Genomic DNA, 23,525 nt, shown 5'->3' on the forward strand with positions numbered 1-23,525 from the left:
GTCTGTGTATGTGTGTATGTCTGTGTATGTGTGTGTGTTGTCTGTGTATGTGTGTGAGTGTGTGTATATGTGTGTGAGTGTGTATATGTGTGTGTGTCTGTATATGTGTGTGTTGAACAGTATCACCTTTGGGCTGGGCTCCTGACACGAAGGCCAGGTTTAGCTCTGTCTGGTTGACTTGGGAGGTGGTTTTTGTCCCCTGCCCTCAGACTGAATGGCATACATGCTGCGCTCCCAAAGCAGAGATTATTTTCTGGTGATTTAAAACTGGACGTGTTCCCCTCAAAGACCCACACTAGTAATTCAGCCGGTGTCAATACTGTGCTGTCTCTTCATTCTCCCGGGGATTCTCAAAATCCCAATTTTGCCGTCGGGGACTCTGTAAGTAAAATTTTACTGTCTCTATATTTCATGCTCTTTTATGCGTGCCTTTGAATAAAGCCTCGGAGAGCCCCATTTGTGAATTGCTTCTTTGTTGATATTGTTTCTTTCTGCTCCTTCTTCAGCCCCCAAAAGGTAAGCGCACAGAAAGTTCTCACTTTCGGAACGTACCGTGTGCAGAAGTTGATGAGGATTGGTTGAGGTAAGAATGTACCGTGTGCAGAAGTTGATGAGGATTGGCTGTGGTCCCCTGTGAAAACGACTCGTAGGATGCCAGGATGGAGCACGGAGCTCAATAAGCCGTGTGGATCGGAAGAACTCCATCAGCTGCACCCTAGACCTGAGACCGCCTCTTTGGAAGCTTGAGCTCTTCATTATAGCCAGGGAGACACTTCTTCCTCTTCCGGGACACTCTTCTGTGAGTTGTCCGCGGGCTGTGCTAGGAGGAGGTCCCCCGGGTAAGTCACAGTGGAGCCCTTGGATGCCAAGTGACCCACAGAAGGACAGCGGAGTTCAGTCATGGTTGGGGGTCTGAGAGAAGAGTTGTGGAATCGGCTCCTACCTCTCCCAGAATCAGAGGAAAACCAGCTTACCTATCTTTTCATGTGGACTCCTTATTCTGAAGGCTGTATTCCTGCTAATTATCCACCAAACTGATATCTGTCTTAGTTTTGGTTTCTACTGCTGTGAAAAGACACCATGACCATGGTAACTCTTTTTTTTTTTTTTTTTTTTTTTTTTTTTTTTGGTTTTTCGTGATAGTGTTTCTCTGTGTAGTTTTGGTGCCTGTCTTGGATCTCACTCTGTAGACCAGGCTGGCCTTGAACTCACAGAGATCCGCCTGGCACTGCTTCCTGAGTGCTGGGATTAAATGTGTGCACCACCACCCAGCCCATGGCAACTCTTGTAAAGGAAACATTTAATTGTGGTGGCTCGCGTACCATTCAGAGGTTGAGTCCATTAATTATCATCATGGTGGGAAGCATGGAGGCATGCAGGCAGACATGGTGCTAGAGCCGAGAGTCGCTACATCTTCTTCATAGGCAGGCAACAGGAAGTGATCTAACGGTCACACTGAGGGAAGCCTGAGCAAAAGAGACCTCAGAGCCCACCCCTACAGTGACACACTTCCTCCAACAAGTCCACACCTCCTAATTGTACCACTTCCTTCGGGGGCATTTTCTTTCAAACCATCACAGTATCTGTCTTCAATTTGTAAATGTTGCTTACTAATTCATATTTTTAAAGGATTCATATTTATTTTTATTGAGCATGAGTGTTTTGCCCGCATGTATGTCTGTGTGTCTGTGTACTGCCTACTTTCCTGGTGTCCCCTGAGTTCAGAAAAGAGCACTGGATCCCCAGGAACTGGAGCTGGTGGTTGTGAGATATCACGTGAGTGGTAGGACTTGAATCCAGGTCCTCTGTAAGAACAAGTGCTCTTAATGCTGAGTCATTTCTCCAACCCTATTATTATAGAGATCTTCTCTATGTACACAAGTTAGAAATATATTTTCCTTGCTATAGTGGTTTTGTTTGGGGGTATTATAGTTTATATGCAAATAGTTTTAAATAAAAATTGTCATCTAAGCATATTATTCCTCCTACAGTTTCTGCTCCCACTGAAATCCCCTCTAATTTTGGGTTGTCTGTGTAGTCCTTGAAACAGACTATATGGATTCACAACCATTTTCTCCTGGCCACCTCTGTTATAAAAACTCCTGAACAAAAATAGAATGTTTCTTTTCATCCTGTAGCAAAGAAGGACCATGCAGCAGAGTTCTGAAAAAGGGAGTTGCTGGAAGTCTCAGGGGAGTCAAGAGAAATCGTTCAACACGTAGAAGGGGCCACACGCCCTTGCATTCACTCCTGTTTCAGCAGGAATACAGCAGAAGTGCATCAACCACTTAGGGATCCGCAGGATGAGAGCCACACACTAAGGGTGGCAGAGCAGAAAAGATGGAGGATCCTGGCTGCTGGGTGGCAGCTTTGATCATTGGCCGTTCATATTATTTGGGAGAACATCATTCCTTCAGGTGTTTCAGTCACTGTGTCTGGAGCTTTCTGCTACTCATCGCCCAAGCCGTCTGTGTGTTACCCCGACTTCAAATTAACTTCTAGAATTCTTATTGCTTTTTTTCCCCCAACATTTGTCTTTAATCCATCTTAATTTATTTCTGAATATGTTGAGAGATATGGGTCCAATTTCATATTCTTCCAGATGGATAACCAGTTGTGCCAGCTCCATTTATCAACTCCTACTGAATTAGATTTTTTTGTTTTGTGTTAAGTTTCTCTATATCCTTCGATCTATTTCTAAAATGTTACTCTGTGACACTGAACTGCTTCTTAGTGTTTGTACCAACAACACATCGATGTGACACAGTACTTCATACTATAGACAGTGTACACAAGGCCACTTCAGCCCCACTATTCACCTTTTACATGTGTTTTGCGTCTAATTTTAGACTTTCATTCTTCCAAATGAATTTTAAATCATTTGCTTGAATTTACAATAATCCAAACTCACTGGGATATCATTCAACAGCTTTCATTTTTGTGTATTTATTTTGTGAGAACTGTTTTTTTTTTTTTCAGATTGCCATCTTCTCATCCCCAAATCACTCTCTTCCTAGTCATTCAGATCTTATTTGTTGTATAGCAGTATTTCATGAGGTCTCCATGTCATTCTCTTAAAGAGTTCTTCAGTGATAGTTGCCATTATGGCAGCACAGTTTTTACTTCCAAATTTAGCCAATTATCAATAATTAACAATTATTATGACCTCTTAATAATAACAGTAGATAATATGCACCAGACATTCTTTTTTTTTTTTTTTTTTTTTTTCGAGACAGGGTTTCTTTGTGTAGCTTTGCGCCTTTTCTGGGACTCACTTGGTAGCCCAGGCTGGCACCAGACATTCTTTTAGGTGGTTCACATATTGGCACTCACACTTAAAATCTACAGGTAAGAAAATGCCTATTAATCCAAGCACTGCAGAGGCTGAGACAGGTGGTGAGTTCAAGGTCAACCTTGCCCATACAATGAGTTCTAGACCAGTGTTTCACTATACAGTGAAAGTCATTTTTAAAAACAAAAATGAACAAATAAAACTTGAAACAAAGACACAGCAAAAAAAAAAACACAAAGAAACTGAGGCACAGAAAAATTAAGTATATTCCAAGCAAACTCTCTGGTTAAGATAAAACGGCCACACAGCTAATGAATGGCCAAACTGAGATTCAAACACATGTCGTCAGGATCTCAATCTATACTTTTAACTTGTATATTATAATACTTATGTTGTCTATATGTTAAGCTTGAATTAATTTACATATCAAATGCACTTCAGATTCTATCTTTATATTCTACAGCACATGGTTTTGTGGGCATGTAATCACGTAGTGAAAAAAAATTGCTGATTTAACTTTTTCCAAAATATATATCCACCATTTTTTCTTCTCATATCACAGATACCAAAATATCAAAAATAATTTTCATTACTAATTCTGACATTAGGTGAATCATTTACATGCTACTGATTTTAAATGAAAGACCCTAGTATTTCACTATTTAGAGTACTGTTTAGATGTTTCAAAGAACATCTTAAAATGACATATTTATATATCTGTATCATCTAAAATTTGATGTACTTATGTATATCTATCATCTTAAATATGATATATATATATATATATTTCATGGGTTCTTTCTTGTTCTTACTTAGTATGTTTTCTTTTAAAAAGAATGTCTTCTAAATTTTATCTAAAACTTTTCCACCATTACTGATAACATCATGCTTTTATATTTTGATTTATTAACCTTATTATGTTAACAGATTTTCTAACACCAAAAAAGCCTTCCATTGCCTGTAAGATTAATAAATACTTGGTTAATAATTTGATCTACTGGACTCTTTCCCTTATATATTGGTGGGGTTTGACATGAAGAAAGTGATTTAAAAACGTACACAGTACAGAGAAACAATGTAGTCTATACAGCTCCTACCCTGCATCACTTGAGGAGGACTGTGCCAGACAGCTTTTGAAACACTGGATTGAATGTACTCAAGGCTAATTTTTCTTAACAAGTCTTCCTTCCTGCTCTGAAATTTTCTGGATTAATCATCGTTTTTGAGAAGCAATAATTCCTCTGAGGTTTTCATACTCCCGTTTTAGCCCCCATTTAGTGGATACAACCCCTCCATCATGTTCTGAGTTCTTAACATGCACGTTCATATTTAGGAGACTTTATTTAGTCTGTGCTCCTAGAGACTGAACCCAGAGCCTCACACATTCTAGGCAAGTACTCTACTGTGAAGCTATGTCCTTACCCTCCCTCTTTCTTCCCTTTTAATTTAGAGACAGGTCTTGAACATGTGCTCTTCCTGCCTCAGTCTCTACGTCAGAGGAGAGCTTGGACATCATGCCCAGCCCCAGCCCTTTTAACAAATCAACATTTTTCTTTGTTTTAAATTCTAGTTTTACATTGGTGGCCTAACTCTTACTTCCTTTGGTGTATTTTCTGCTGTTTCCTCATTTCTTAAGATGTATGGCAAGTTCTGTCATTGTTGGTTTTTATTCTTTAAATATATTCCTTGTCGATATTTTTTCATTATTATGGCTTTTAGCATCTTCTATAAATTTTAGAAGTAGAACATTTTTTTTAAAAAAAATTTCTATTGCTTCTGTTCACAATCAATGAACATAATAATCCATGGGGAGAAAAAGCATTTTGGTTTATCTTTCTGTCATTTAATTTTACTCTATTTTGTGACCACATTTTGATTATACAATCTCATGAATATTTTGTTTCATTTTTTTATGATTATAGACATACCTAATTGGTTTCTGAAAATTATTCCATAATACTGTAACTGCACCGTTTCTATTCAGCATTATAATTTGAGGGTCATCTATACAAACCACCAAGCTTACCAGCTTGTTCTCTTATTTTTTCTTTTACATCTGGCTGATCCTGAAGAGGACAATTTAAAATAACACATTATAAGTGTCTTTTAATGAGGTTTCTTTTTTTTTTATAATACTTTTTGCTTTATAAACTTTTAACTATTACACCTTTTAATGGATGTAATTGAAGAGTCTGCCTTTGTTGCATGGTGGGTTTGAAACTCTGGGCCTCACATAGGCTATACATAAGTACTCCATCTCAGAGCTATTCCCCCGTTCCTATTAAATTTTTTTAATAATAACTTCTATCTTTATAGATATTAATAAAGGTACCCTTATTTTGTTTACTGCATGCATTTACCTGGTGTCTCTTTATTTTTAACCTTTTAAGAAGGCGTTTTCAGCACGTTCCTTATGAATACCAATAACTTTTATGAACCACGTGAATAGCTTATGTCAAAGTTCTGAACATTTATATTTCATACAATGCGTGTTATAGACGTGATTCCTTCCATCTCGCTTTATGATTATTCATGATTTTCCTTGTTTCCTCCTTTTCCTGGGAGCTGTTTTTGCTAATTTGGCCAGATTGCTATTCATTCCCCTTTCCCCCTGCTAATTAGGTAGGTCTATTGTGCGTTTTCATTCCCCTAATGATCACCTTCCTTTCCTGACATTCATATTCAAATGCATGTTTTTCATTATTTCATGAATGCAAGATAGCAATTATTTCGCTCAGAGAAAGCTCTGTTTCTTAAGGGTTTCCCCTCCTTCCCTTCAGATGAGACGTGATTTTTGGAAGGAATTCGCTGACTTTTGGCACCACTTTTCCCAGCCATCGGAGTTTGCAGAGATTCCTGAGCACCTTTCCTTGCAGCCCCATCCTCCTGTGAACCTGTCCATCTTGGTGATCCTTCTACATTCCCTGCCGCTCTGCCCTCACTGCGTGAGGTTTCGCTCTCATCTTGCCCCGTCCTGGCCCTTCCATCTTATTCAGTGGCTGTCTCTTCTTGAATACTATGGCCCAGTGTCGACAGACTCTCTGAATCTTTACCTGCCCTAAATGTGTATCCTTTTTGCTGACAGACAAATGACATGCAGCCCAAGTCCGCTTTGAAAGCGCAGTGTCCTTTCTTGCATCAGCCTCCCAAGTGCTGGGACTACAGTCACGGCCCTCCACATCGGGCTAATATGTATGATGGGTGTCGAGATGTGCTACCTCGGATATGGCCCTCTGCATTTGAGAAAATGGTAGGAGCAAAACAGGTTATGCTTGGCAGCTAAGAACTATGTTTTCAAGAACGCATTTACTGCTTATTCCAGTCAGTAAGGGAACTCAAAGCAGGATGAAAGCCGGGCGTCTCTTCTTCATTTTATATGTGTATGCTTCACTTTGGACGACTGCTTATCTCTGCAACACAGTCATGTTCATCGCTCAAGGACTGTCTCTCTAGGAGTTGGCAACCCTAGACTGTCTCATTCCCTCATGGCTGAAGGCACAAAGGTAAGGAAGAGAACCGCCAGGCCTCTTACGCTGCCGTCCTTATACAATGCGTAAAGTCTGGTTCTGAACTCCTAAACCAGTCGGGTCTTAGAGGCCTTGAAGGTCACTGAGGATGGAGTCTTCCACTATAACCCACAGTTCCTTGTAAAAGCAGGAACTAAACACCGAAGGACTTTGAGGACAGGCAGAACAATAAGGCGTGAACTGTGTCTCTGCCCCTGGGTTGAACTTGGACGTTCTAAACTGTAGATTAGAAGATTACTGTCTAGCAGGGGGACTCTCTGACAAAGAACAAATAGATTCTCTGGCCCTCTCCATTAAGATTTAATCCACATGGATGGACCTGTGAACCACCTGGACGGGAAAATGCCCTCCAAGAAAGCTGTCTGAGACACTTAAGACACAGCATGAAGTCTACCTAAGAACGGAAGTAATAAGCACAGTGGTCCCCTTGGCTGTTGCCCACTTTTGCCCCATGAGAGTGGGTTTTTTTTGGAGGTGGGGGTTGGCCATGCTCACCCCATGAGAATCCTTTCTTCTCAGTGATCTCCTTGGCTACTGGCCACTCCCACCTGGAAGAGTGCCTTGTAGTCTTCTGTAACATACACTATCTTCTGTGTTATCCTCTGTCTCATCTGCATTCTTCTGGTGGACATCACAAGGATCAGCTAAGGGAGAGGCTTGCAGAGGTAGAGCCCAGTAACAATCACTGCCCTGAATCAGCAGTCAGCGTGAAATCCAGGCACAGCACAGCCTCATGGGAGAAAACCCTTCACAAGGTGAGGGCCATTATCCGTGACATCAAGGCTGTGCCCTGGAGTAAAAGTAACGCCTAAGAAACAGGATGTCCACTCCAGCAAAGGACACCTTGCTGAACTAGAACCAAGATAGTGACCATCCAGACCACAGTTAGAGTGGCAGTTACCTACTCACGCGTCCTTCCTGATTCCCGTCATGATTCTTCCTCTTTTTAAAACTAAAGCTCCTATCAGTTCCCCAAAGACGGACTTTGGGGCTCACTAGAATCCCCTTTTCCTGTTCTTCCTAATGTGAACATGGATTATATGTCTTTTTTTTTTTCTTTCTGGTTTTCATCATTACTTATTTCTTTAGCTGTTGTAATGAGAAGGATAATCAAGCCTGGACCTTTGGGAGCCCAGAGACCATCTGTTGCCCTTAATCTCTGGTACAAAGGTCATTCTCCCCTTAGCCCCCTTCTGTGAAGCAAGTCACCAAGTCACAACCCAGAAGAAGCCCTGCACTCCATTCTGAAGTTTACAGTGCGGTGTAAACTATCTCCCTGGCTCTTGAGGGTTCATCCTCTGTGTGACGCCCATGCTGGTTTGTCAATACACACTAATTAATGTGCCTTTTCTCTTGCTAGTCTGTCTGCTGTCTATTTGTTTTATGGATCCAAAGTGTCAAAACACTAACAAATTGAAATCCAGGATGTTTTATTTCTATTATCAGTATCAAATAATATTCCATCGGCCCATACCTCTTCAATATTATCTTACCTCTTCACCCAATCTAAGCATAACCATACACATTTATCTGCGGCCAGAATTCTCATCTCTTTATGTAAGCTCCCATGACACATAATACATGTGTGTGCTCTTCTTGGCCTGACCAGTCTTTGGGTAGAATGGCCATGGTCACAGACTTAGTGACGGGTGAGAAGAGGCACCCTTCCTTTTCACAGCTATCTCCTCTTTGGACAGGATCCTAGGGTTGCCGTTTCCTATCCCAATCAACATCATTTTACTCCTCTGTAATTTCTGCTTTGCACAGTAGAAATTCTTATCATCTTATGTTTGTAAATGAGAAGAAGATCAACTTGTTTGTCTTGCTAGAAAAGTATAAGATATCTTTATTCCTAAAGTTAAAGCATTTTTTTTTCTTGGCTGTGCTTGTATGTATACTGTATATGTGTATACAGTGTATCATGAATGTGTGCTACATGTGTATGTTTTGTACTGCTCACATATATGTGTAAGTGTGTGGGTATGTGTGCATCTGAATTTTGCTTTCTGTTTTGGTATCTATTTGTCATTCAAAAATCATTCATTTGGATTTCTACTAAGACTACACTCTTTTCTTCAACAAGTTATTTATTTTACCTTACCTGTTTTTATTTTAATTTTGGTGTTGAGAAGTAAATTCAGGGCTAACCATGGGTTCTATTACTGAGCGATATCTCCAGCCTCTTTTATTTTTTGGTTTGTAAATTATGGGGTTTTTTTTTTCCTCCTTCTAGTACTTGATTATCATTGCTTTTGTTGGTTGTAAGTTCTGTGGTTACGGGTTTCTGTAGGTGTTATTATATATAGTTAATTAGGCATGTGTCTGTGTGTCTGTGTGTGGGTCTGTCCATGTGAGTCCAGGTGCCCAAGGAGACCAGAGTTGTGGGATTCCCTGGGAGAGGGAATTACAAGTGGCTGTAGCCACCCTCCAAGCCACCGCAAGTGAAGCACAAGCTCTTCACCGCTGACCCGTCTCTTCGGCCCCCCTATTTTTCTACTTTACTTCTCTTATCTCCCCTATCCTTTTTCCTTGGGAGCCTCTGTTCTGTTCCTCTGCCTCCTAAGCCGCTCACTGCTTGCTGGGTGCCAGTAGGCATGCTGTTTTCTTGGGCTTCTGTGAGAAACCACAGGAAGTCTCATACTACATCCTAAGAACGGGACTTTCTATTCCCTGGAGCAGATCTCCAAATCGGCCTTCACATAATAATACCAAGAGTGGAAAAGGGTATCTGCTTAGGCTTCCCTCCAGCCTGAGGGAACAAGAGAGCTGCTGTCCCTGTAAGAGGGACATTCACTCACCTAAGTGTCACTTCAGAGACAGGCCAGCCTCTGTCTAGAACTCTGAACCTACAGCGGCCTTCTTTCTGGTCTTTGCCCGTTCTGAATTCCCACGAGGCACAAATGAAGGAGCGCCTGCCTTCACGCAGCCCTTCAGAACCCTAACAGTTCCTCATCTCCTCTGCGCAGCTGATCCGGGATCATCACTGAGCTTGGTCAGTTAGGAGGAGGGCGGAACGGGGAATCCTTCAAGCCACGACTGTACCAGAATCCGGGGCCTACATTTACAGAGAGCCCAGACTACTCTTCCAGGGCCCTGTTGGTTCTTCTTCAACAAGGGGCAGAATTACACATGAAAGATGGATCAGGGCTGGGGATGTGGCCAGGTGGCACAGTGCTTGTCTACCATGCAAGTCTGCCCCAGCCCGTGGTCAGGGAGACTTAGCTCAGGAGGTGGCCCACATGAGGTACCTTCCTCTCCCTGTCTCCTCTCTCTCACGGCTCACCAGCAGAACTCACCAAACCACACATGAACTATAGTGAACCTAGACTAACCGGGGATGAGGTGACAGTGCCCAGTTGTGGGAGCAGGGGCTCTGGGAACTGTATTATCACAGGACTAAAGAGGAAGCAAGTCCCAAAGGGATGCTCTTCTGAGGGCGGAGCCACACAGCTAGCGTAGACCAGAGGTGAGTCATGCTGAGCCACCACCCAGAGCCGTCTTCAATGTGACTTCCCCCTTCTGTACAAACGTAGTTCCTGTTTTGATTGCAGTGATGCATCAGCATAGATACGATGTTGACAGTGATAACCTTCCTCTCTGGGGCCAGTCTAGAAATTAAAAAACGCACGGAGTGTGTGTGTGTGTGTGTGTGTGTGTGTGTGTGTGTGTTTTCCAATTCTAAGGTTCATAACACTCACACAGAAGACTATATTAGACACTAGGTTTGGGACTATTTCAAGGGGGCCGTGGACTTTTGTAGGGTTGTGGTTCAGAGGAACTAAAGTTTTCTTATTCTTAGAGAAAATGCCTTTCACATTTCAACCCTAGAACCAATATTCCACGTTGGGGTTGATATCTATTCTTGTCTGGTCAGGAATTACTAGAGGCACATGGACTTAGGCTCTAGCATGGGGAAAAAAAAAAATCTTGTATTTTATCCCTTCTCCTAAACTGGGGGCTGATGGTAGGCAGCTGTTTTGTGAGAAATGTGTCTGTGACCTGATGAGGTAAATTCTCCTCAAAGAGGAATCAAGGAAAACAGTATCTAAGAATGCAGAACATGTCATTGTCACCCCAAACCTCTCACATGTACAGACAGCCGCAGAACTGCAGAGTGAGCAATTCTCTCTGTCGGCCAAAAAGGCACCAGGAGATTTAAAGATGGGGGGAAGAGAGAGGGAGAGACAAAGAGGGAGAGAGAGGGAGAGGGAGAGAGAGGGAAGGAGAGGGAGAGACAGAGAGACAGGAAGAGATGTAGAGAGAGATCTGTGTGAGATCCAATCCACTTGCCCATAGCTGTGAAACTGAAATCATCTCAGCTTTACAAGATCTAAATATAACATGTAATTAGCAGGAGTCACCTGCCAGTCAGCAAAGCCATAAAAATCTGATTAAAATCGAAGGTGATGACAGGCCAGCAAAATCTGTTGATAAAAATAAAAACCTTGTATTTCTCCATTTGAGGTCGCCATGTGCATCAACGGGGTCTCTATTCATCCCTTCCTGCAGGTGAAAGGGCATTTTCCTGTGTCACTTAAGGAACAGAGGGATGCAGGATCCAGGGAACAATCTGCTTTAAAACTCTGTAGATGAGCTAAATTAGCATGATTCTCTGGAACTGTTTCAAAGATCTCTGGCTACTGCTAATATTGTTAATCTTTCATTTTTATTGTGTGTATGATGTCAGGAGCTGTGGCAGGAAGCACATTTTGTCAATTAAATAATTAATCCCACAGCATAATAGTCAGTAAGGAAGAATTGACATTTGTCAGGTTCAAAGCAAAAGAAAGCCTGGGAGATTTTTTTTGATTATGCTTGCTCAAGAAAAACATAATTTGATAGCAAGCTTGCTTATTCGCTTCTCTGCTAACCTACCAGTCCTGCTCTGAGAAGGACAAAGGAGAAGTCTGGCCTTGGGACATGGCTCCCTTGCTGTGCAAGCATTGGGACATGAGTTCCGATTCCAGCACCCATGGAAGAAGTACTTGGCTGGGTGTCAACCTCTGGCTTTCACAGCACACACACACACACACACACACACACACACAGAGAGAGAGAGACAGAGACAGAGAATGTTCATCCTCATCTACCCGCCAGAAATTGAGATCAATTTCATTTCCTGTGCATGACTTGGATGTGCTCACTTCTCACTATCCAAACCATCACGTGGGAATGGAGAAATCAAAGAAAATTTACTGTAGTAAGGCAAGTGGCGATTTTTATACTTTTTTCTTTTGGGGTACCTGCACAGAGCACAGGGGCTAGGCTCTGGAGGCTGGAGGTTCAATGGGCCTCCGTGTAAGTCGCAACTCTGGGAGAGCTAGCCATGGCATCTCCAAGTCTCCCTGTCTCAGTCTGTGAACGGGATTGCTGCGGGGCCTCCATCAGGTGACCACACACAGCCCACTTAGTGTATCAGGGCACAGTCCACACAGGTGCACCTTAGCCAGAGTTAGCCGTACTTGCCATGGATGAGTTTAAACGAATCCTACTTCAGGGGCCTGAGGACTGAGTCCTAGCACCTCTAAGCACTACACTTTGGCTTTCCCTTTGCTTTTTCGGCTCCTCCACGAGGATCCAGATGAGAAGCCTCCATCTGCTGCCTGGCTCATGCTCTCCTTCACTAGTCCCTGGCTTGCAAGGAGCTGAGCAACAGTACTCTCCCTGGTCCCCTAAGAACTCGGGTTCCACAGTTTCCACAGATGGTGTCGCCAATGTCGTTAACAACAGCCTGCGCTGGATTAGCGCTGCCTTGGAGGTGAAAATCTAAGTGAGCTATTTTTAACCTGTTTAAGCATCCTCCGCTCTGCCAAAACTCAATGCTTGCTTGGGGTGGGGATGAGCCTCCCCGACGATTTCTGCCACATGTGTGACTGAGTTCTCCCCTAATAGTGCTCGACAACGTAGGGCCGTTCTACGACTCTTCCCGCAACGTGGCACTAACCGTTTATTTTTGTCATAGAAAAGCAAGGCTTCGTGTAGGGTTTGGATAGCATGCATCACCTACTTTTTTAAAAAAAAAATGGTGAAAAATGTATGTTGGTAATGTCTTTCAGCTGTGTAGACAATATGAGAGGAAAAAATAGGTTCAGCATTCTAGGATATGGTATGAGGATCACATGAGTGTTCCCTGGCTTACCAAGGGCACACAGCAAATATGTTCTTCTGTATCCCTTTTGAACTGAATTAAAAATCTAAAGCTATTTTGTCCCTTTTTTTTGGTGAGATTTCAGTGTTTAGTGCAGCATGCTTTTGAGGGGGAATTTCTCTCTAGGAAATCCAATGAATCTAGTTTAGAATATAAACTGATTGGGACAAATGAATCCCCGTGCACTTCATTTAAAATGGCTTCTCCAGGGATGCAGAGGAGAAAAGCGGCGTGGGCAAGTGTTGGAATCAGGAATGGCAGATGTCCCGCATCATCACTTCCTAAAGTTCCCTCCATTTGCTCCAGTCTCATGTCAAGTTCTTAGTGGCTTCTGTCAGCGAGGTGACTGAAAACATACGCATCTATCCTTTGTGACAAAAGTTCCATTTCTTCTACTTTCCTGATGACATTAGCCAAGGGGCCCTAGCTCTATGGGATTTGAAATGCACATGAAAGAGGTTTTTATTTTTACTGAGGAAATCTGCCCACATCTCAACACTCTACAAGCCAAAGGTAGCTGTGTGCCTTACTTTAAAACAAGCTACTTGTTTAAAGTATGAGGATCAGTCATTCTAGTCACTGTTGTACTGGCAAGACAGGGAGCAGAGGAAAAGAGTGTAAAAATGGTCAGGAAATATATGCAAATAACCAAGCCGTAGGGTCATCTGGGAAATGTTGGCTGTGTTAAGGTATGCGGCTGCATGGGAGAAAGAAAAGGGAATCCTTCCATGGCTCACTCTTGTACAATACAGACACTAGCGGATGGCTGGCCTGGCTGGAACGTGAGCTTATCTAGAACCCAAGCTCTAGTCTCATGGGTTCTTGTGAGGTGTTTCTCTCTCAACGCCTGTTTTTCTTCACCATCTCTAACTCGAATAGCAGTGTTTGTGTCTTCGCTCAACTAAGAAAAACTTGAATTTCAGGCTGCTGTGCACATACTTGGATCCTGTCTAACATTCTCACCTTCACACATGCGTAGATGTGGGGCTGAGAATTACTCTCCACGGGTGTCCGTACCCAGGTCTGTGAACCCACGTGTCACGCAGGTGGCTTTCTACCTCTCCTCTGGTATACCCTTGTCACCCACTGGGCTATCTCAAAATCAGAACCAGCTTTCAGGACAAAGAAAATAACCATTCCGTCCTCTAGGGCTTGAAACCCAGGGGCACCGCTAAGTTAGGAACACGCATGCGTACATGCCTTGGGTTTTATGTATGTACCTACCTTGTCTAGTATACTCGTCTGCTTCTCTGTGGACCAGATCCTTTACTCGGTTTCCGTAAAGCAGCCGTGACGAATCATGATCGAAAGCTTTCAAGGTTTCGCTGGAGCTGTAAGACTTCTGTGTGGGGACCCTACACTCCTCATTGTCCGCAGACGAGTTTGTGTACCGCCGCTCTTTTTCTCGTCTGCTCTTGGTCAAGGAGCAGTAAGGCCTACGTTCTTTCACATCCATACTTCATTCCTTCTCTGGGCACATGGGTCCTGCTCCGTCAGAACTTCACGCTCAGAGTTCCGTTCTCACTGGCCTTCCTGCAGAGATAAAAGGTTGGCATGATGTCAGCGTACCAGCCATCCGCAGACTGAACCCCTTTCCAGCCTTCGCCACTGATGGGTGGACGAGCAGCGTTGCCAGCTACAATCCGGTTTTCAATACGGAATCGGGTTCTGTAAGATCCTAACAAACACAGTCGGTAACGCCAACAGGTGTGACTACACTTTCGGCTCTGGCCATTCGTACCAAGCACGTGACATGATCCCCCCTGCCCCATGCCCACCCCATGAATACAAAACAAAAATGAAACTCAAGCTTGAATATCACTACAGAAGCCAGCTCAAAACTGGGGGCAGTAGTTTGTTCGATATCCCGTAGTGGAAAAGTTTTCTCCCATAGTATTGACTTTTTGTGCAAATAAATTTCCTTTCTTTTCCTTACAAAAAAAAAAAAAAGCATGTTATTATTATTTTTTTCACCTTTTTAAATCATAGGAACAATTGGGAGATTCTTACAGCTGGAACTTCATCAAATGCATTGAATAGTTTATTCATTTTTTTTTTTTAACAAAGAGTTTTGCTTCAGAGGGCAATTTTCCTGTGTTAAGGGCCTAAATGTCTTGAACTATGGAAAGAGCTGGTCCCCCCTCACGCCCCCCTCCTTAAAAAGCGCTTATTTTCTTCCCTCGCATGTGAACTTAATCAGTTCTACCCTGATATTTAAGGCAATTTGAGTGGCTAATTTGATGGGGGCACTTCTTTTCTTTTTTCCTTTCTTTTATGTCTTTTTTTTTTTTAACTGCCGATAGCAAGATTATGTTAGAAGGAACAGAGCAAATTGTGTTTCTTTGCTTAGCAACTGTCTTTTCCCCTGAATTTGCTGAACTGACGTCGGAGAGGGCTCAGGGTCTGCTGCTATCTGGAAGAGGGAACGATGCCCAAGGCTAATCCGCCTTCTGTGATCCTCTTTTGTCCTTATTGTGTCTCATTTTGTCCTTCATTTTAACCTGAAGGTTCCCGGGAGCTCCGTCTTCAATCCTCAGTGGATTACCCCACCTCAATCCCACTCTCCTAAATCTACTCTTTATCCCACTGATTCCATAATCAACTTGAAACAGACTCCTGGTCCTCTCTTTGCTTCTGGCTCCATAGGGCTGTGACTTCCACTTATGTATTTTCTTCCGTGTAGATTCCCCATGTCAGGAGAGGCTCTTGTCCCTTCTTCACTGTGGACTCTCATGAGATGTGTCCCACAGGTCCTTCATGTGCTTCTGATGTGGCGTCTGCTAGCCTCTGATTCTCCCACATCAGCACCGCTTACATCAAAGTTGCCGCTAATCTTCCTTCTTCCAGCTTACCATGACAGCTCCCATGCCTCACTCTCAGCCTCTGCCTTCCACCCAGATACTCGAAGCGGGGCCCAACTCTGGGCTGGGATGATCCCACCACCCACTGTATTTGTTTATAACTATTTGGAATACTCTCCATGCCACGTCTTCACCCAGATTCTATGCCCCACTGCAAGGATGACCAGTGAGGGCTTTCCTCCAATGGGGTTCCGTATTTCTCTACTTTTGAATTGAACTAGGCCGTTCAAAGGAGTTATTAATATTTCATATTGTTCAAAAACAGTCCCCATTTCTCCATCATTTTTTCCTTTATCGTGACTTTATTTTTTAATGTACTATTTTTCACTGACTTTCTGATTCGCTGCTCCATTATTCTCTTACCAATTCTTCTAATAGTTCTTAATAAAACCTGAATTTCCTTATCGTAGCTTTCCTTTCAGCTCACTATGAAAAAATAACTTAAGCTAATGTGACAGAGACTATAAGGAAATTTATGACTTTCCTTATTTTTATTATGCTAACAAGACAGAAGTTATTTTAAGTAAATATTTACTGAATGCCTTCCGTGAGTGCTGAGGACCCAGGAGTGAATAAAAAATGTTACTGCTCAAATGGAGCCTCCATTTGGTTAGTGAAAGAGTAACATGCTTTCCAGTGCGATTGTTCAATAGACATTATAGGAGGTTATATGTGGACTAGGCTCCTACACCAGGCCACCCAAGGGTCACACATGCTAGGGTTTAGAGCAAAATCTGTGGGATTATCCTTTTAACTGTCTGAGAAAGCGATTCATGCAAGTTCACCAAAGGAGCCAGTTTCAATCAATATGGTAACCATGGTCTCACTGCTTTTCTTACAAAAACTAACCTGAAAGAAACTGCTGGCCAACCAGCTTCTCTTTCTGTTCTCACCTTACAGGAAGCACAATTTCCAAATGATTGCTCATTGCTCTTTGCTTCCGTTTTTTTTTTTTTTTAAACAGCCCTTCTCTGTTTATAAAAACCAACCTGACTGCTGAACCTATTAAAATACCAACTCTGTGTTACAGAGTGATCAGTGGCCTGATTCCAGAATCTTAAGAAAAAGACATTAATTGACCTTAACGATCTTTAAATTACATTGTTATAATTTCATCCTTTGACACATTGAATAAATATGTCTTAAGTTCAACACAAATTTCCTTTCTAAACTAGCATTTGGCTCTTTGGAGGAAAGGCTATATAGATTCTCAAAATTAAATGGTCATCAAAAAGCCTTTTAATTGACCAGAAAATATAGTTCAAGCATTTCAATAATAGACATTCAGAATTCCAAGGCATTGCAGAACTTCCACATTGCATCCTAAGTTGATATCTGTTTTGAAATTAGCATTCTTAATGAAGGGGATCAGCAAAACCATATTCCAAAGTATGGTCCTTTGACGTGCTGCGCAATTCACTTTCAATTTTCATGGTCCAATTTTGTGTTCTTATAAATGAGTTACTCATGTAGTTCTTTGATATGGTAACATGAGTGTATTGTCACAGAACTGATACTGTAACATTAATTAAATGTTAAGATATTGGCATTAATGGTAACATTAGTTTTGTTCTGTGGCACTGGGAACCAACCCAGGGCCTTGGGTAGGGAAGTACCACACCACTGAGCTAGTTGCTTCTCGGCCTCACTGTTTAATGTCCTCTTATTTGTCTGTTTCTCTGTTAGTAGGTAGAGTGGTCTTGAACTTTTTTTCCAGTTTGGGGATGAGGGGTCTTGCTGTGCTACACGGGCCCGGCTGTCCTTGAACCTATGATCCTGTGTCTCAGCTTTGCGTATGCTGACCCTACAATAGCATACCACCAATGTCCGACCAGGACTCTAACATGATAGGTCATTTATAACACCAGATAACTAAGTTTTGTTTGCAAAGCAATTCTAAGTTGCCGAGATGAATCAAGATAAATCAAATATAATATCAAAGGCAGAGGCAATCTGATATTAGGCACTCGAAACAACACAAAGTCCTCTGTATCTATCATGCCATTTTGGTATATAGCTCAGACTCTTTGAGGACTTAATCTACACTGTGATGCTTACAACTACAGACACGTTTCTGATGGAAGTCAATGAGCTCAATATGATTTCAAAAGGCAGTTTTGTGGGTTATCTCCTCCACTCAAGGCTGAGAATGAGAAGATTAGGAACTGTAACTGCTTGAGAAGTGCTAGACGGTTGACATCTTTTGATCATGACTTCTGGTGTCTCACACAGGAGAAGGTCATTGTGCACAGGCACCACATAAAGAACTTCATAAATGGGGCAGGGGGTGCTGCCTTTGGGAAATAAAGCATTGCAAAGCAAGTTAACCAAAAACATGCTTTTTAAATTGATATGAGACCAACAGCATACTGACATTTGGACACAGTCAATTTCCATTACCTCCTTGAAAAAAAACAGGCCAGTTTAAAAAAAAAAATCATAGTACTTTGGAAATCACAGCTGGACTTAAAACTTCTGCATAACTAGGTTATTTGTTATTTCTCAGTACAGATGTCCTGACAGAATGGATACGCTTGATTTTCTAACTGTACACATGTGATGATGTGAAGGCAATATACATTGGGTAGTTGCTATACTTTGAATTTTGATCTTTTCGATGGGCTAGTAACTCGTGGAATAATGCTCTTGTGATTCTGGGAAGTGACGGTGAGCCACAGCTCCTTATGGTCACAGATGGGAGGAAGCGGCACTACTGTGTACTGTGCGGTGAGGTTCAGTGGGTTCAATGTACTTGGAGTATTATAGTGTATGCTATTTTGGGTTCACACTTGTCTGTTGGGGTGCAATGCCCCAGCAGCGAATGAGTATCTGGTCCTTGAAAGATGTAACTCAACAAATGAATAAATGAATGGGCAAGTGGTTGCAGCTTTATGGACACTGACAGGTTCACTCTAACGTCAACTGTGGCTTCAGTATTTAAAGATTTATTTTATTATTTATGGTGGGTGTGTGTCTATGTGTATATGTGCACATGCATGCAGGAGACCAGAGACACCAGAAGGCGGCATCAGATCTTCTGGAGCTGGAGTTACATGATGCCGTGAGCTGCCCCCATGTGGGTGTTGGGAACTAAACTTCAGTCTTCTACAAGATCGGTAAATGCTCCTAGCCACTCAGCTGTCTCCCCAGCACCCAGATGTAGGATTTAGACACACTTTGAACCTGACAGAAAACTGAACTTAATAAAAAAACATGTTCTTAATGATAGTAATAATCAATCCCCAAGTACCAACTTTAAAAAATTCTACACCTAGAAACTAACCTGATTTTTAATTGGAGTTTATGTAGATTTCAAACTCTTGATGCCAATGATTCTAATTTTTGACCTATCATCGGCATTCTCAAATCAAATGTACTTCTAAAATTCTAAGAGCTGAGATTTAAAAAAAAAAAAAAAAATGAACATGTAAACCCCAAAGAGAAGAACCTGCTGGTAAAAGTTACTCCCGTGTCCGATGTCTACGTTCTGTAAGAACCACGTTCTCAAGTGTTACCATGAAGACTTTGAGTACAGACTCCCCGCCCACTCACGTTCTAGCTGAAAAACTTACCCTGAAAGAGCAAGCAGATTTTGGAGAAACACTAACTTATCACCCTAACATTTTAGACTAAAGACTTCAATTAAGTCATTCATACACAATAACAAGAAATGTTCACCTTTTTGTTACAAGTCACATTTCCTTAATAAGTTAGTATTTATGAATTATTACCAGTTATGTTAATAATCAAACAGTAAACATAACTTCCTGTATTGTGTACATTTCGAAGTATTTCTTTTTATTGAATAGATTAACAGCAATTGAACACCAGAGGAAATCAATTGCTATTGTTCCTTTTAGAGAAAATTATATTTTCTGAGGCAAACTTGTAATCCAAAGAATTGAAATAATTAAGTATAAAAATAAAATCATATTATGCTAACTTTCTTGGTAATGTCAAGTTTGCATGTACCACTAATTTGGATTTCCAGTTTCTCACAAGAGAAAGAGAATGGTTCATTGTAAACACAAGTAGATATGAAAGAGAATCCAAGAAAAAGGCGTCACTGTAAGTCACAGGAGTGATGCTTGCCAAGAGAATCCCAATGTGGAGAAAAACCAAGGTAGTGAGGATCAGTGGTTGAGTGAAGGTCAGCACTATGCAAGGTGTTTTCTTGAAACATGACAGTTAACAAAGATAATATTGCACAACAGTTATAAATCTAAAGTCAACTTTTTCTTACTTGCAAGACAAGTCACAGGAACTCAATTTATCGATCTGTCTAATAGCACAAGGTGGGAGTTGGAGATACCGTGGTGAAGAGCACTTGTTGTTCATGCAGAGGACCTGGGTTCAGTTCCTAGCTGATGACGATGGCAGTGTTCCCAACCTCAGTCCCACTGACATCTCAGAAGGAAAAAAAAAAATGTTTTTCTGAGGTGCTACACTGTCCTGTGATGTTACGCTATCCCTAGCCTCTACATACTAAGTGCCTGCAGTAGCAGTTCATGACAAACATGTTTCCAGATAATAACAATGGTTGCCAAGGGCAAAACCACCCCCATTCCATAGGCTACACTGGGGGAAAGTATCCAGTGGCTTCTATCAGCCAGCCACTCTGCAAGAGCCCCAGACGGCACTGGGTCCTGTACTTAGGGAAACAATGTTTCAGTTTTGTGCGGAATCCAGGCCTGAAGGGAAGACAATTCCCACCTCTTAAATCTCAAAAAAGACCACACATGAACAGCTGTTTCCAAATAGCTTAATTGGACTTTCACAAAGCTAAAGAATATTGTAGGGGGAAAAAAAAGTATTCGTCATTGAACAAGACTAAATCCACAATGCTTCTTATCCAGGTGTGTACAAGAGCAGGAAAATAATGAAGAGGAAAGGCCACGAATTGAGAGTGACCCGGACGCCAGAGTTATGAGACATGGATATGAAGGGGGGTGTGGTGGGGTAGTTTGAATAAGATGTTCCTTTATTACTGGGCAATTGAATACTTGGTTCCCAGCTAGTGACACTGTCTGAGTGGGTTTAGAAAGTGTGGCCTTGCTGGAGGAAGGAGGTCACTGGGACTGGGTTTTGATGTTTCAAAAGGACACTTTCCAGGGCTCCCTCTCTGTTTCCTGTTTGTGGTTGGAGATGTGGCTCCCTCAGCTCTCAGCTACCAACTCCAGTCACTGTGCGTGTCTGCCTGCGACCACACTTCTCCGCCATGACAGAGATGGACTCCTATCCCTCTGGAACTGCAAGCCCCAAATAAACGTTTCCGTCTCTAAGTTCCCTAGGTGATGGTGTTTTATCACAGTAATAGAAAAGTAACTAAGGCAGCAAGTCATATAGCTGTACCCCATATGTTTAAATAGTCAGAGGATTACAAAAAGAAACTTATAGTCAAATATAGGGGGGATCTACAATGTCTAAGATGAAGAATGGTCAATTAGATATCGCAGAAGGGCGAGGTAGCAAACTCAGGAAGACAAACAGAAACAATATACACTAAAACTAATGGACTGACAAGTCTGTCAATGAACTCGTCATCAGAGACACAGACCCACTTTAAGAAGTCAGTGTAATGACAGAACCCTGAAGGATAAGACAAAAGAGAGGACAGAAAATATCTGAAGAAAAAAAAAACAAGTGTAAATATTTCAAATTTAATGAACACTGCAAATGTAGAGATGCTAGAACCTCAAATCCCAGGCAAAAGAAATGTGAAGAAATCTACACCAACTCATTTAATTGTTGTCCAACCCAGGAATAAAGAAATACTTTTCAGGACAAAGAAAAGAAAATAGTGTGCTATACTGAGAACATCTAAATGAAAATACTATAAGCATACAGACAGGAGGGTATATATTTTAAAGCATGGGAAGAAAGGAATGTCATTTGAAATTCTATGCCCAATGAAAGGATTTGAAAAATTAAGCTCAAATAAATGCATTTTCATACACACCACAGCTGATCATCAGTGGGCCCTAAGACATAAAAAAAGGAAAAGAAGCCACCCAAATGAAAAGGAGGCATAGCAACACAGGTCTGTGCTAAGCAAAGAACAGCACTCAATAGCAATGTTGAGTATGTGGGGGAATATATATCAGATAATGTTTAAATCTTTGGACGCTCAATGAAAAACCGTCACAATGTATTTCAGGGCTCCTAATGTGTGTGAGGGAAATATACTGCAACAACAGCATAAAAGAAGCGAGTGAGCAGCAGAGTAGTGTAAGCTTTTTCTACTGCACACCAAATGTCATACTATTATCTAAAGCTGAACTGTTGGAGTCATACACTGTACACTCTACACCTCCAAAATAACAAGGTAAAAAGTTATAACTCATAAGCTCGGGGGAAAGATCATTGAATTGATACAAGGAATCAAAATGAAGAAAGAAAGAAGACAGAAGAATAGGGAGAGAGGAATGAAGAAATGGCAGGGCTTTTAGACAAGAGTCAATGTGACAGACAGAAATGTAGCTAAGTCAGTAACCATATTAAACTATATATGTATATATATATACATATACATACATATATATATAATATACACATACATATAAAATCTCCACATTTTGTGGAGGTTTTCACATTGGAGTTCAAAAGCAGGATGCAATGATGCAATCTGATGCTGTCCCCAGTTAACACATTCTAAGACACTAAGAGGCTAAAAGCAAATCAGTAGACTGGTTAGCTGCCCAGCACTGTTAAAAACAAACAAAAACGTTAAGAATAAACGGATGTAAAAGGAAAAGCCGAACCCGCAGATATCGAGCACCACATCTGATATAGACGATCTTATCACGACATTCACTAGAACAGGGTCAGGTCAGAGGGAAAAGCAAAGCAGGACTGCACAGAGCCATGGACCGGAGCAATTGAGAGGATGTAAAAGTGGATCTGTGCCTGGCCCAGACGGACACGGGCGTACTGACCACGGCTTCCTTTACGTACGTACCACACATACAGAGAGTGCCTGTCACTTGCAAGGCATGGCAAGAAGCTCTGGGGATGGAGACGCAGACACGGTACTTCTGCACTTTCACTCCTGATACAGGAAAAGCAAGTCAGAGAACGATGACAGAAATAAAAACGGAACAATCGTACGAAGTCTTTAAAACGTTCTGTGACTGAGAGAGAGAGAGAGAGAGAGAGAGAGAGAGAGAGAGAGAGAGAGAGAGAGAGAGAGAAAGTGAGTACAGGTGGAGATCCAATTGAGACCAAGGGCCCAAACCAGACTTCTCTGAAACAAACAAATGGAATGAATGAATGAATGAATGAATGCGTAAATAACTGTCATTTAGGTAAGACCCGCAGGAGAAATCAGATTTAGCCTGAGCACAAGAATGCCAGCCACAGTGAAAGGATTGAGGTGGACGAGGGCAGAAGAAGACAATAACACTTGGGAAACACTGCGCCTGGAAGGGTCTGGAGGACGAGGACCAAGGGGACCAAGTGAAGGGAGAGGCCTGAGGTGAGTGTGGAGGGCCCCAAGGTGAAAAGCAAAGGGCAGGCTAAGCAGCTTCATCAAGCTCCACCTGTATCCTGTGGCCATTGCAGAGCTGTGATCAGCAAATGATGTCACTGGCAGGCTTTCATTTTAGAAAACCCTCAGTAGGTGGAGTATCGGGGACAGGGGAGAGGAAACAGGAAAGCTTGGTGGCCGAGCTTCATGCTGAAGTCCAGGCAGGGGAAGC

The 23,525-nt window shown here is 42.0% G+C and overlaps 1 protein-coding gene across 10 annotated transcripts in view; it reads right to left on the reverse strand.

Annotated features, from left to right (window-relative positions):
- The window catches only part of Tenm3 (teneurin transmembrane protein 3), a 727,726-nt gene that overhangs the window by 446,984 nt on the left and 257,217 nt on the right, over positions 1 to 23,525 (reverse strand). For all 10 annotated transcript variants that reach the window (XM_028854524.2, XM_028854525.2, XM_028854518.2 and 7 more), the window contains exon 2: positions 14,192 to 14,500. In XM_028854524.2, the coding sequence (XP_028710357.1) occupies positions 14,192 to 14,423 (232 nt within the window). In that variant the 5' untranslated portion in view covers positions 14,424 to 14,500. The remainder of the gene's footprint in view (positions 1 to 14,191; positions 14,501 to 23,525) is intronic.

The sequence above is a fragment of the Peromyscus leucopus genome, chromosome 17, assembly GCF_004664715.2.
Source record: "Peromyscus leucopus breed LL Stock chromosome 17, UCI_PerLeu_2.1, whole genome shotgun sequence".
NCBI classification, from domain to species: Eukaryota; Metazoa; Chordata; class Mammalia; order Rodentia; family Cricetidae; genus Peromyscus; species Peromyscus leucopus.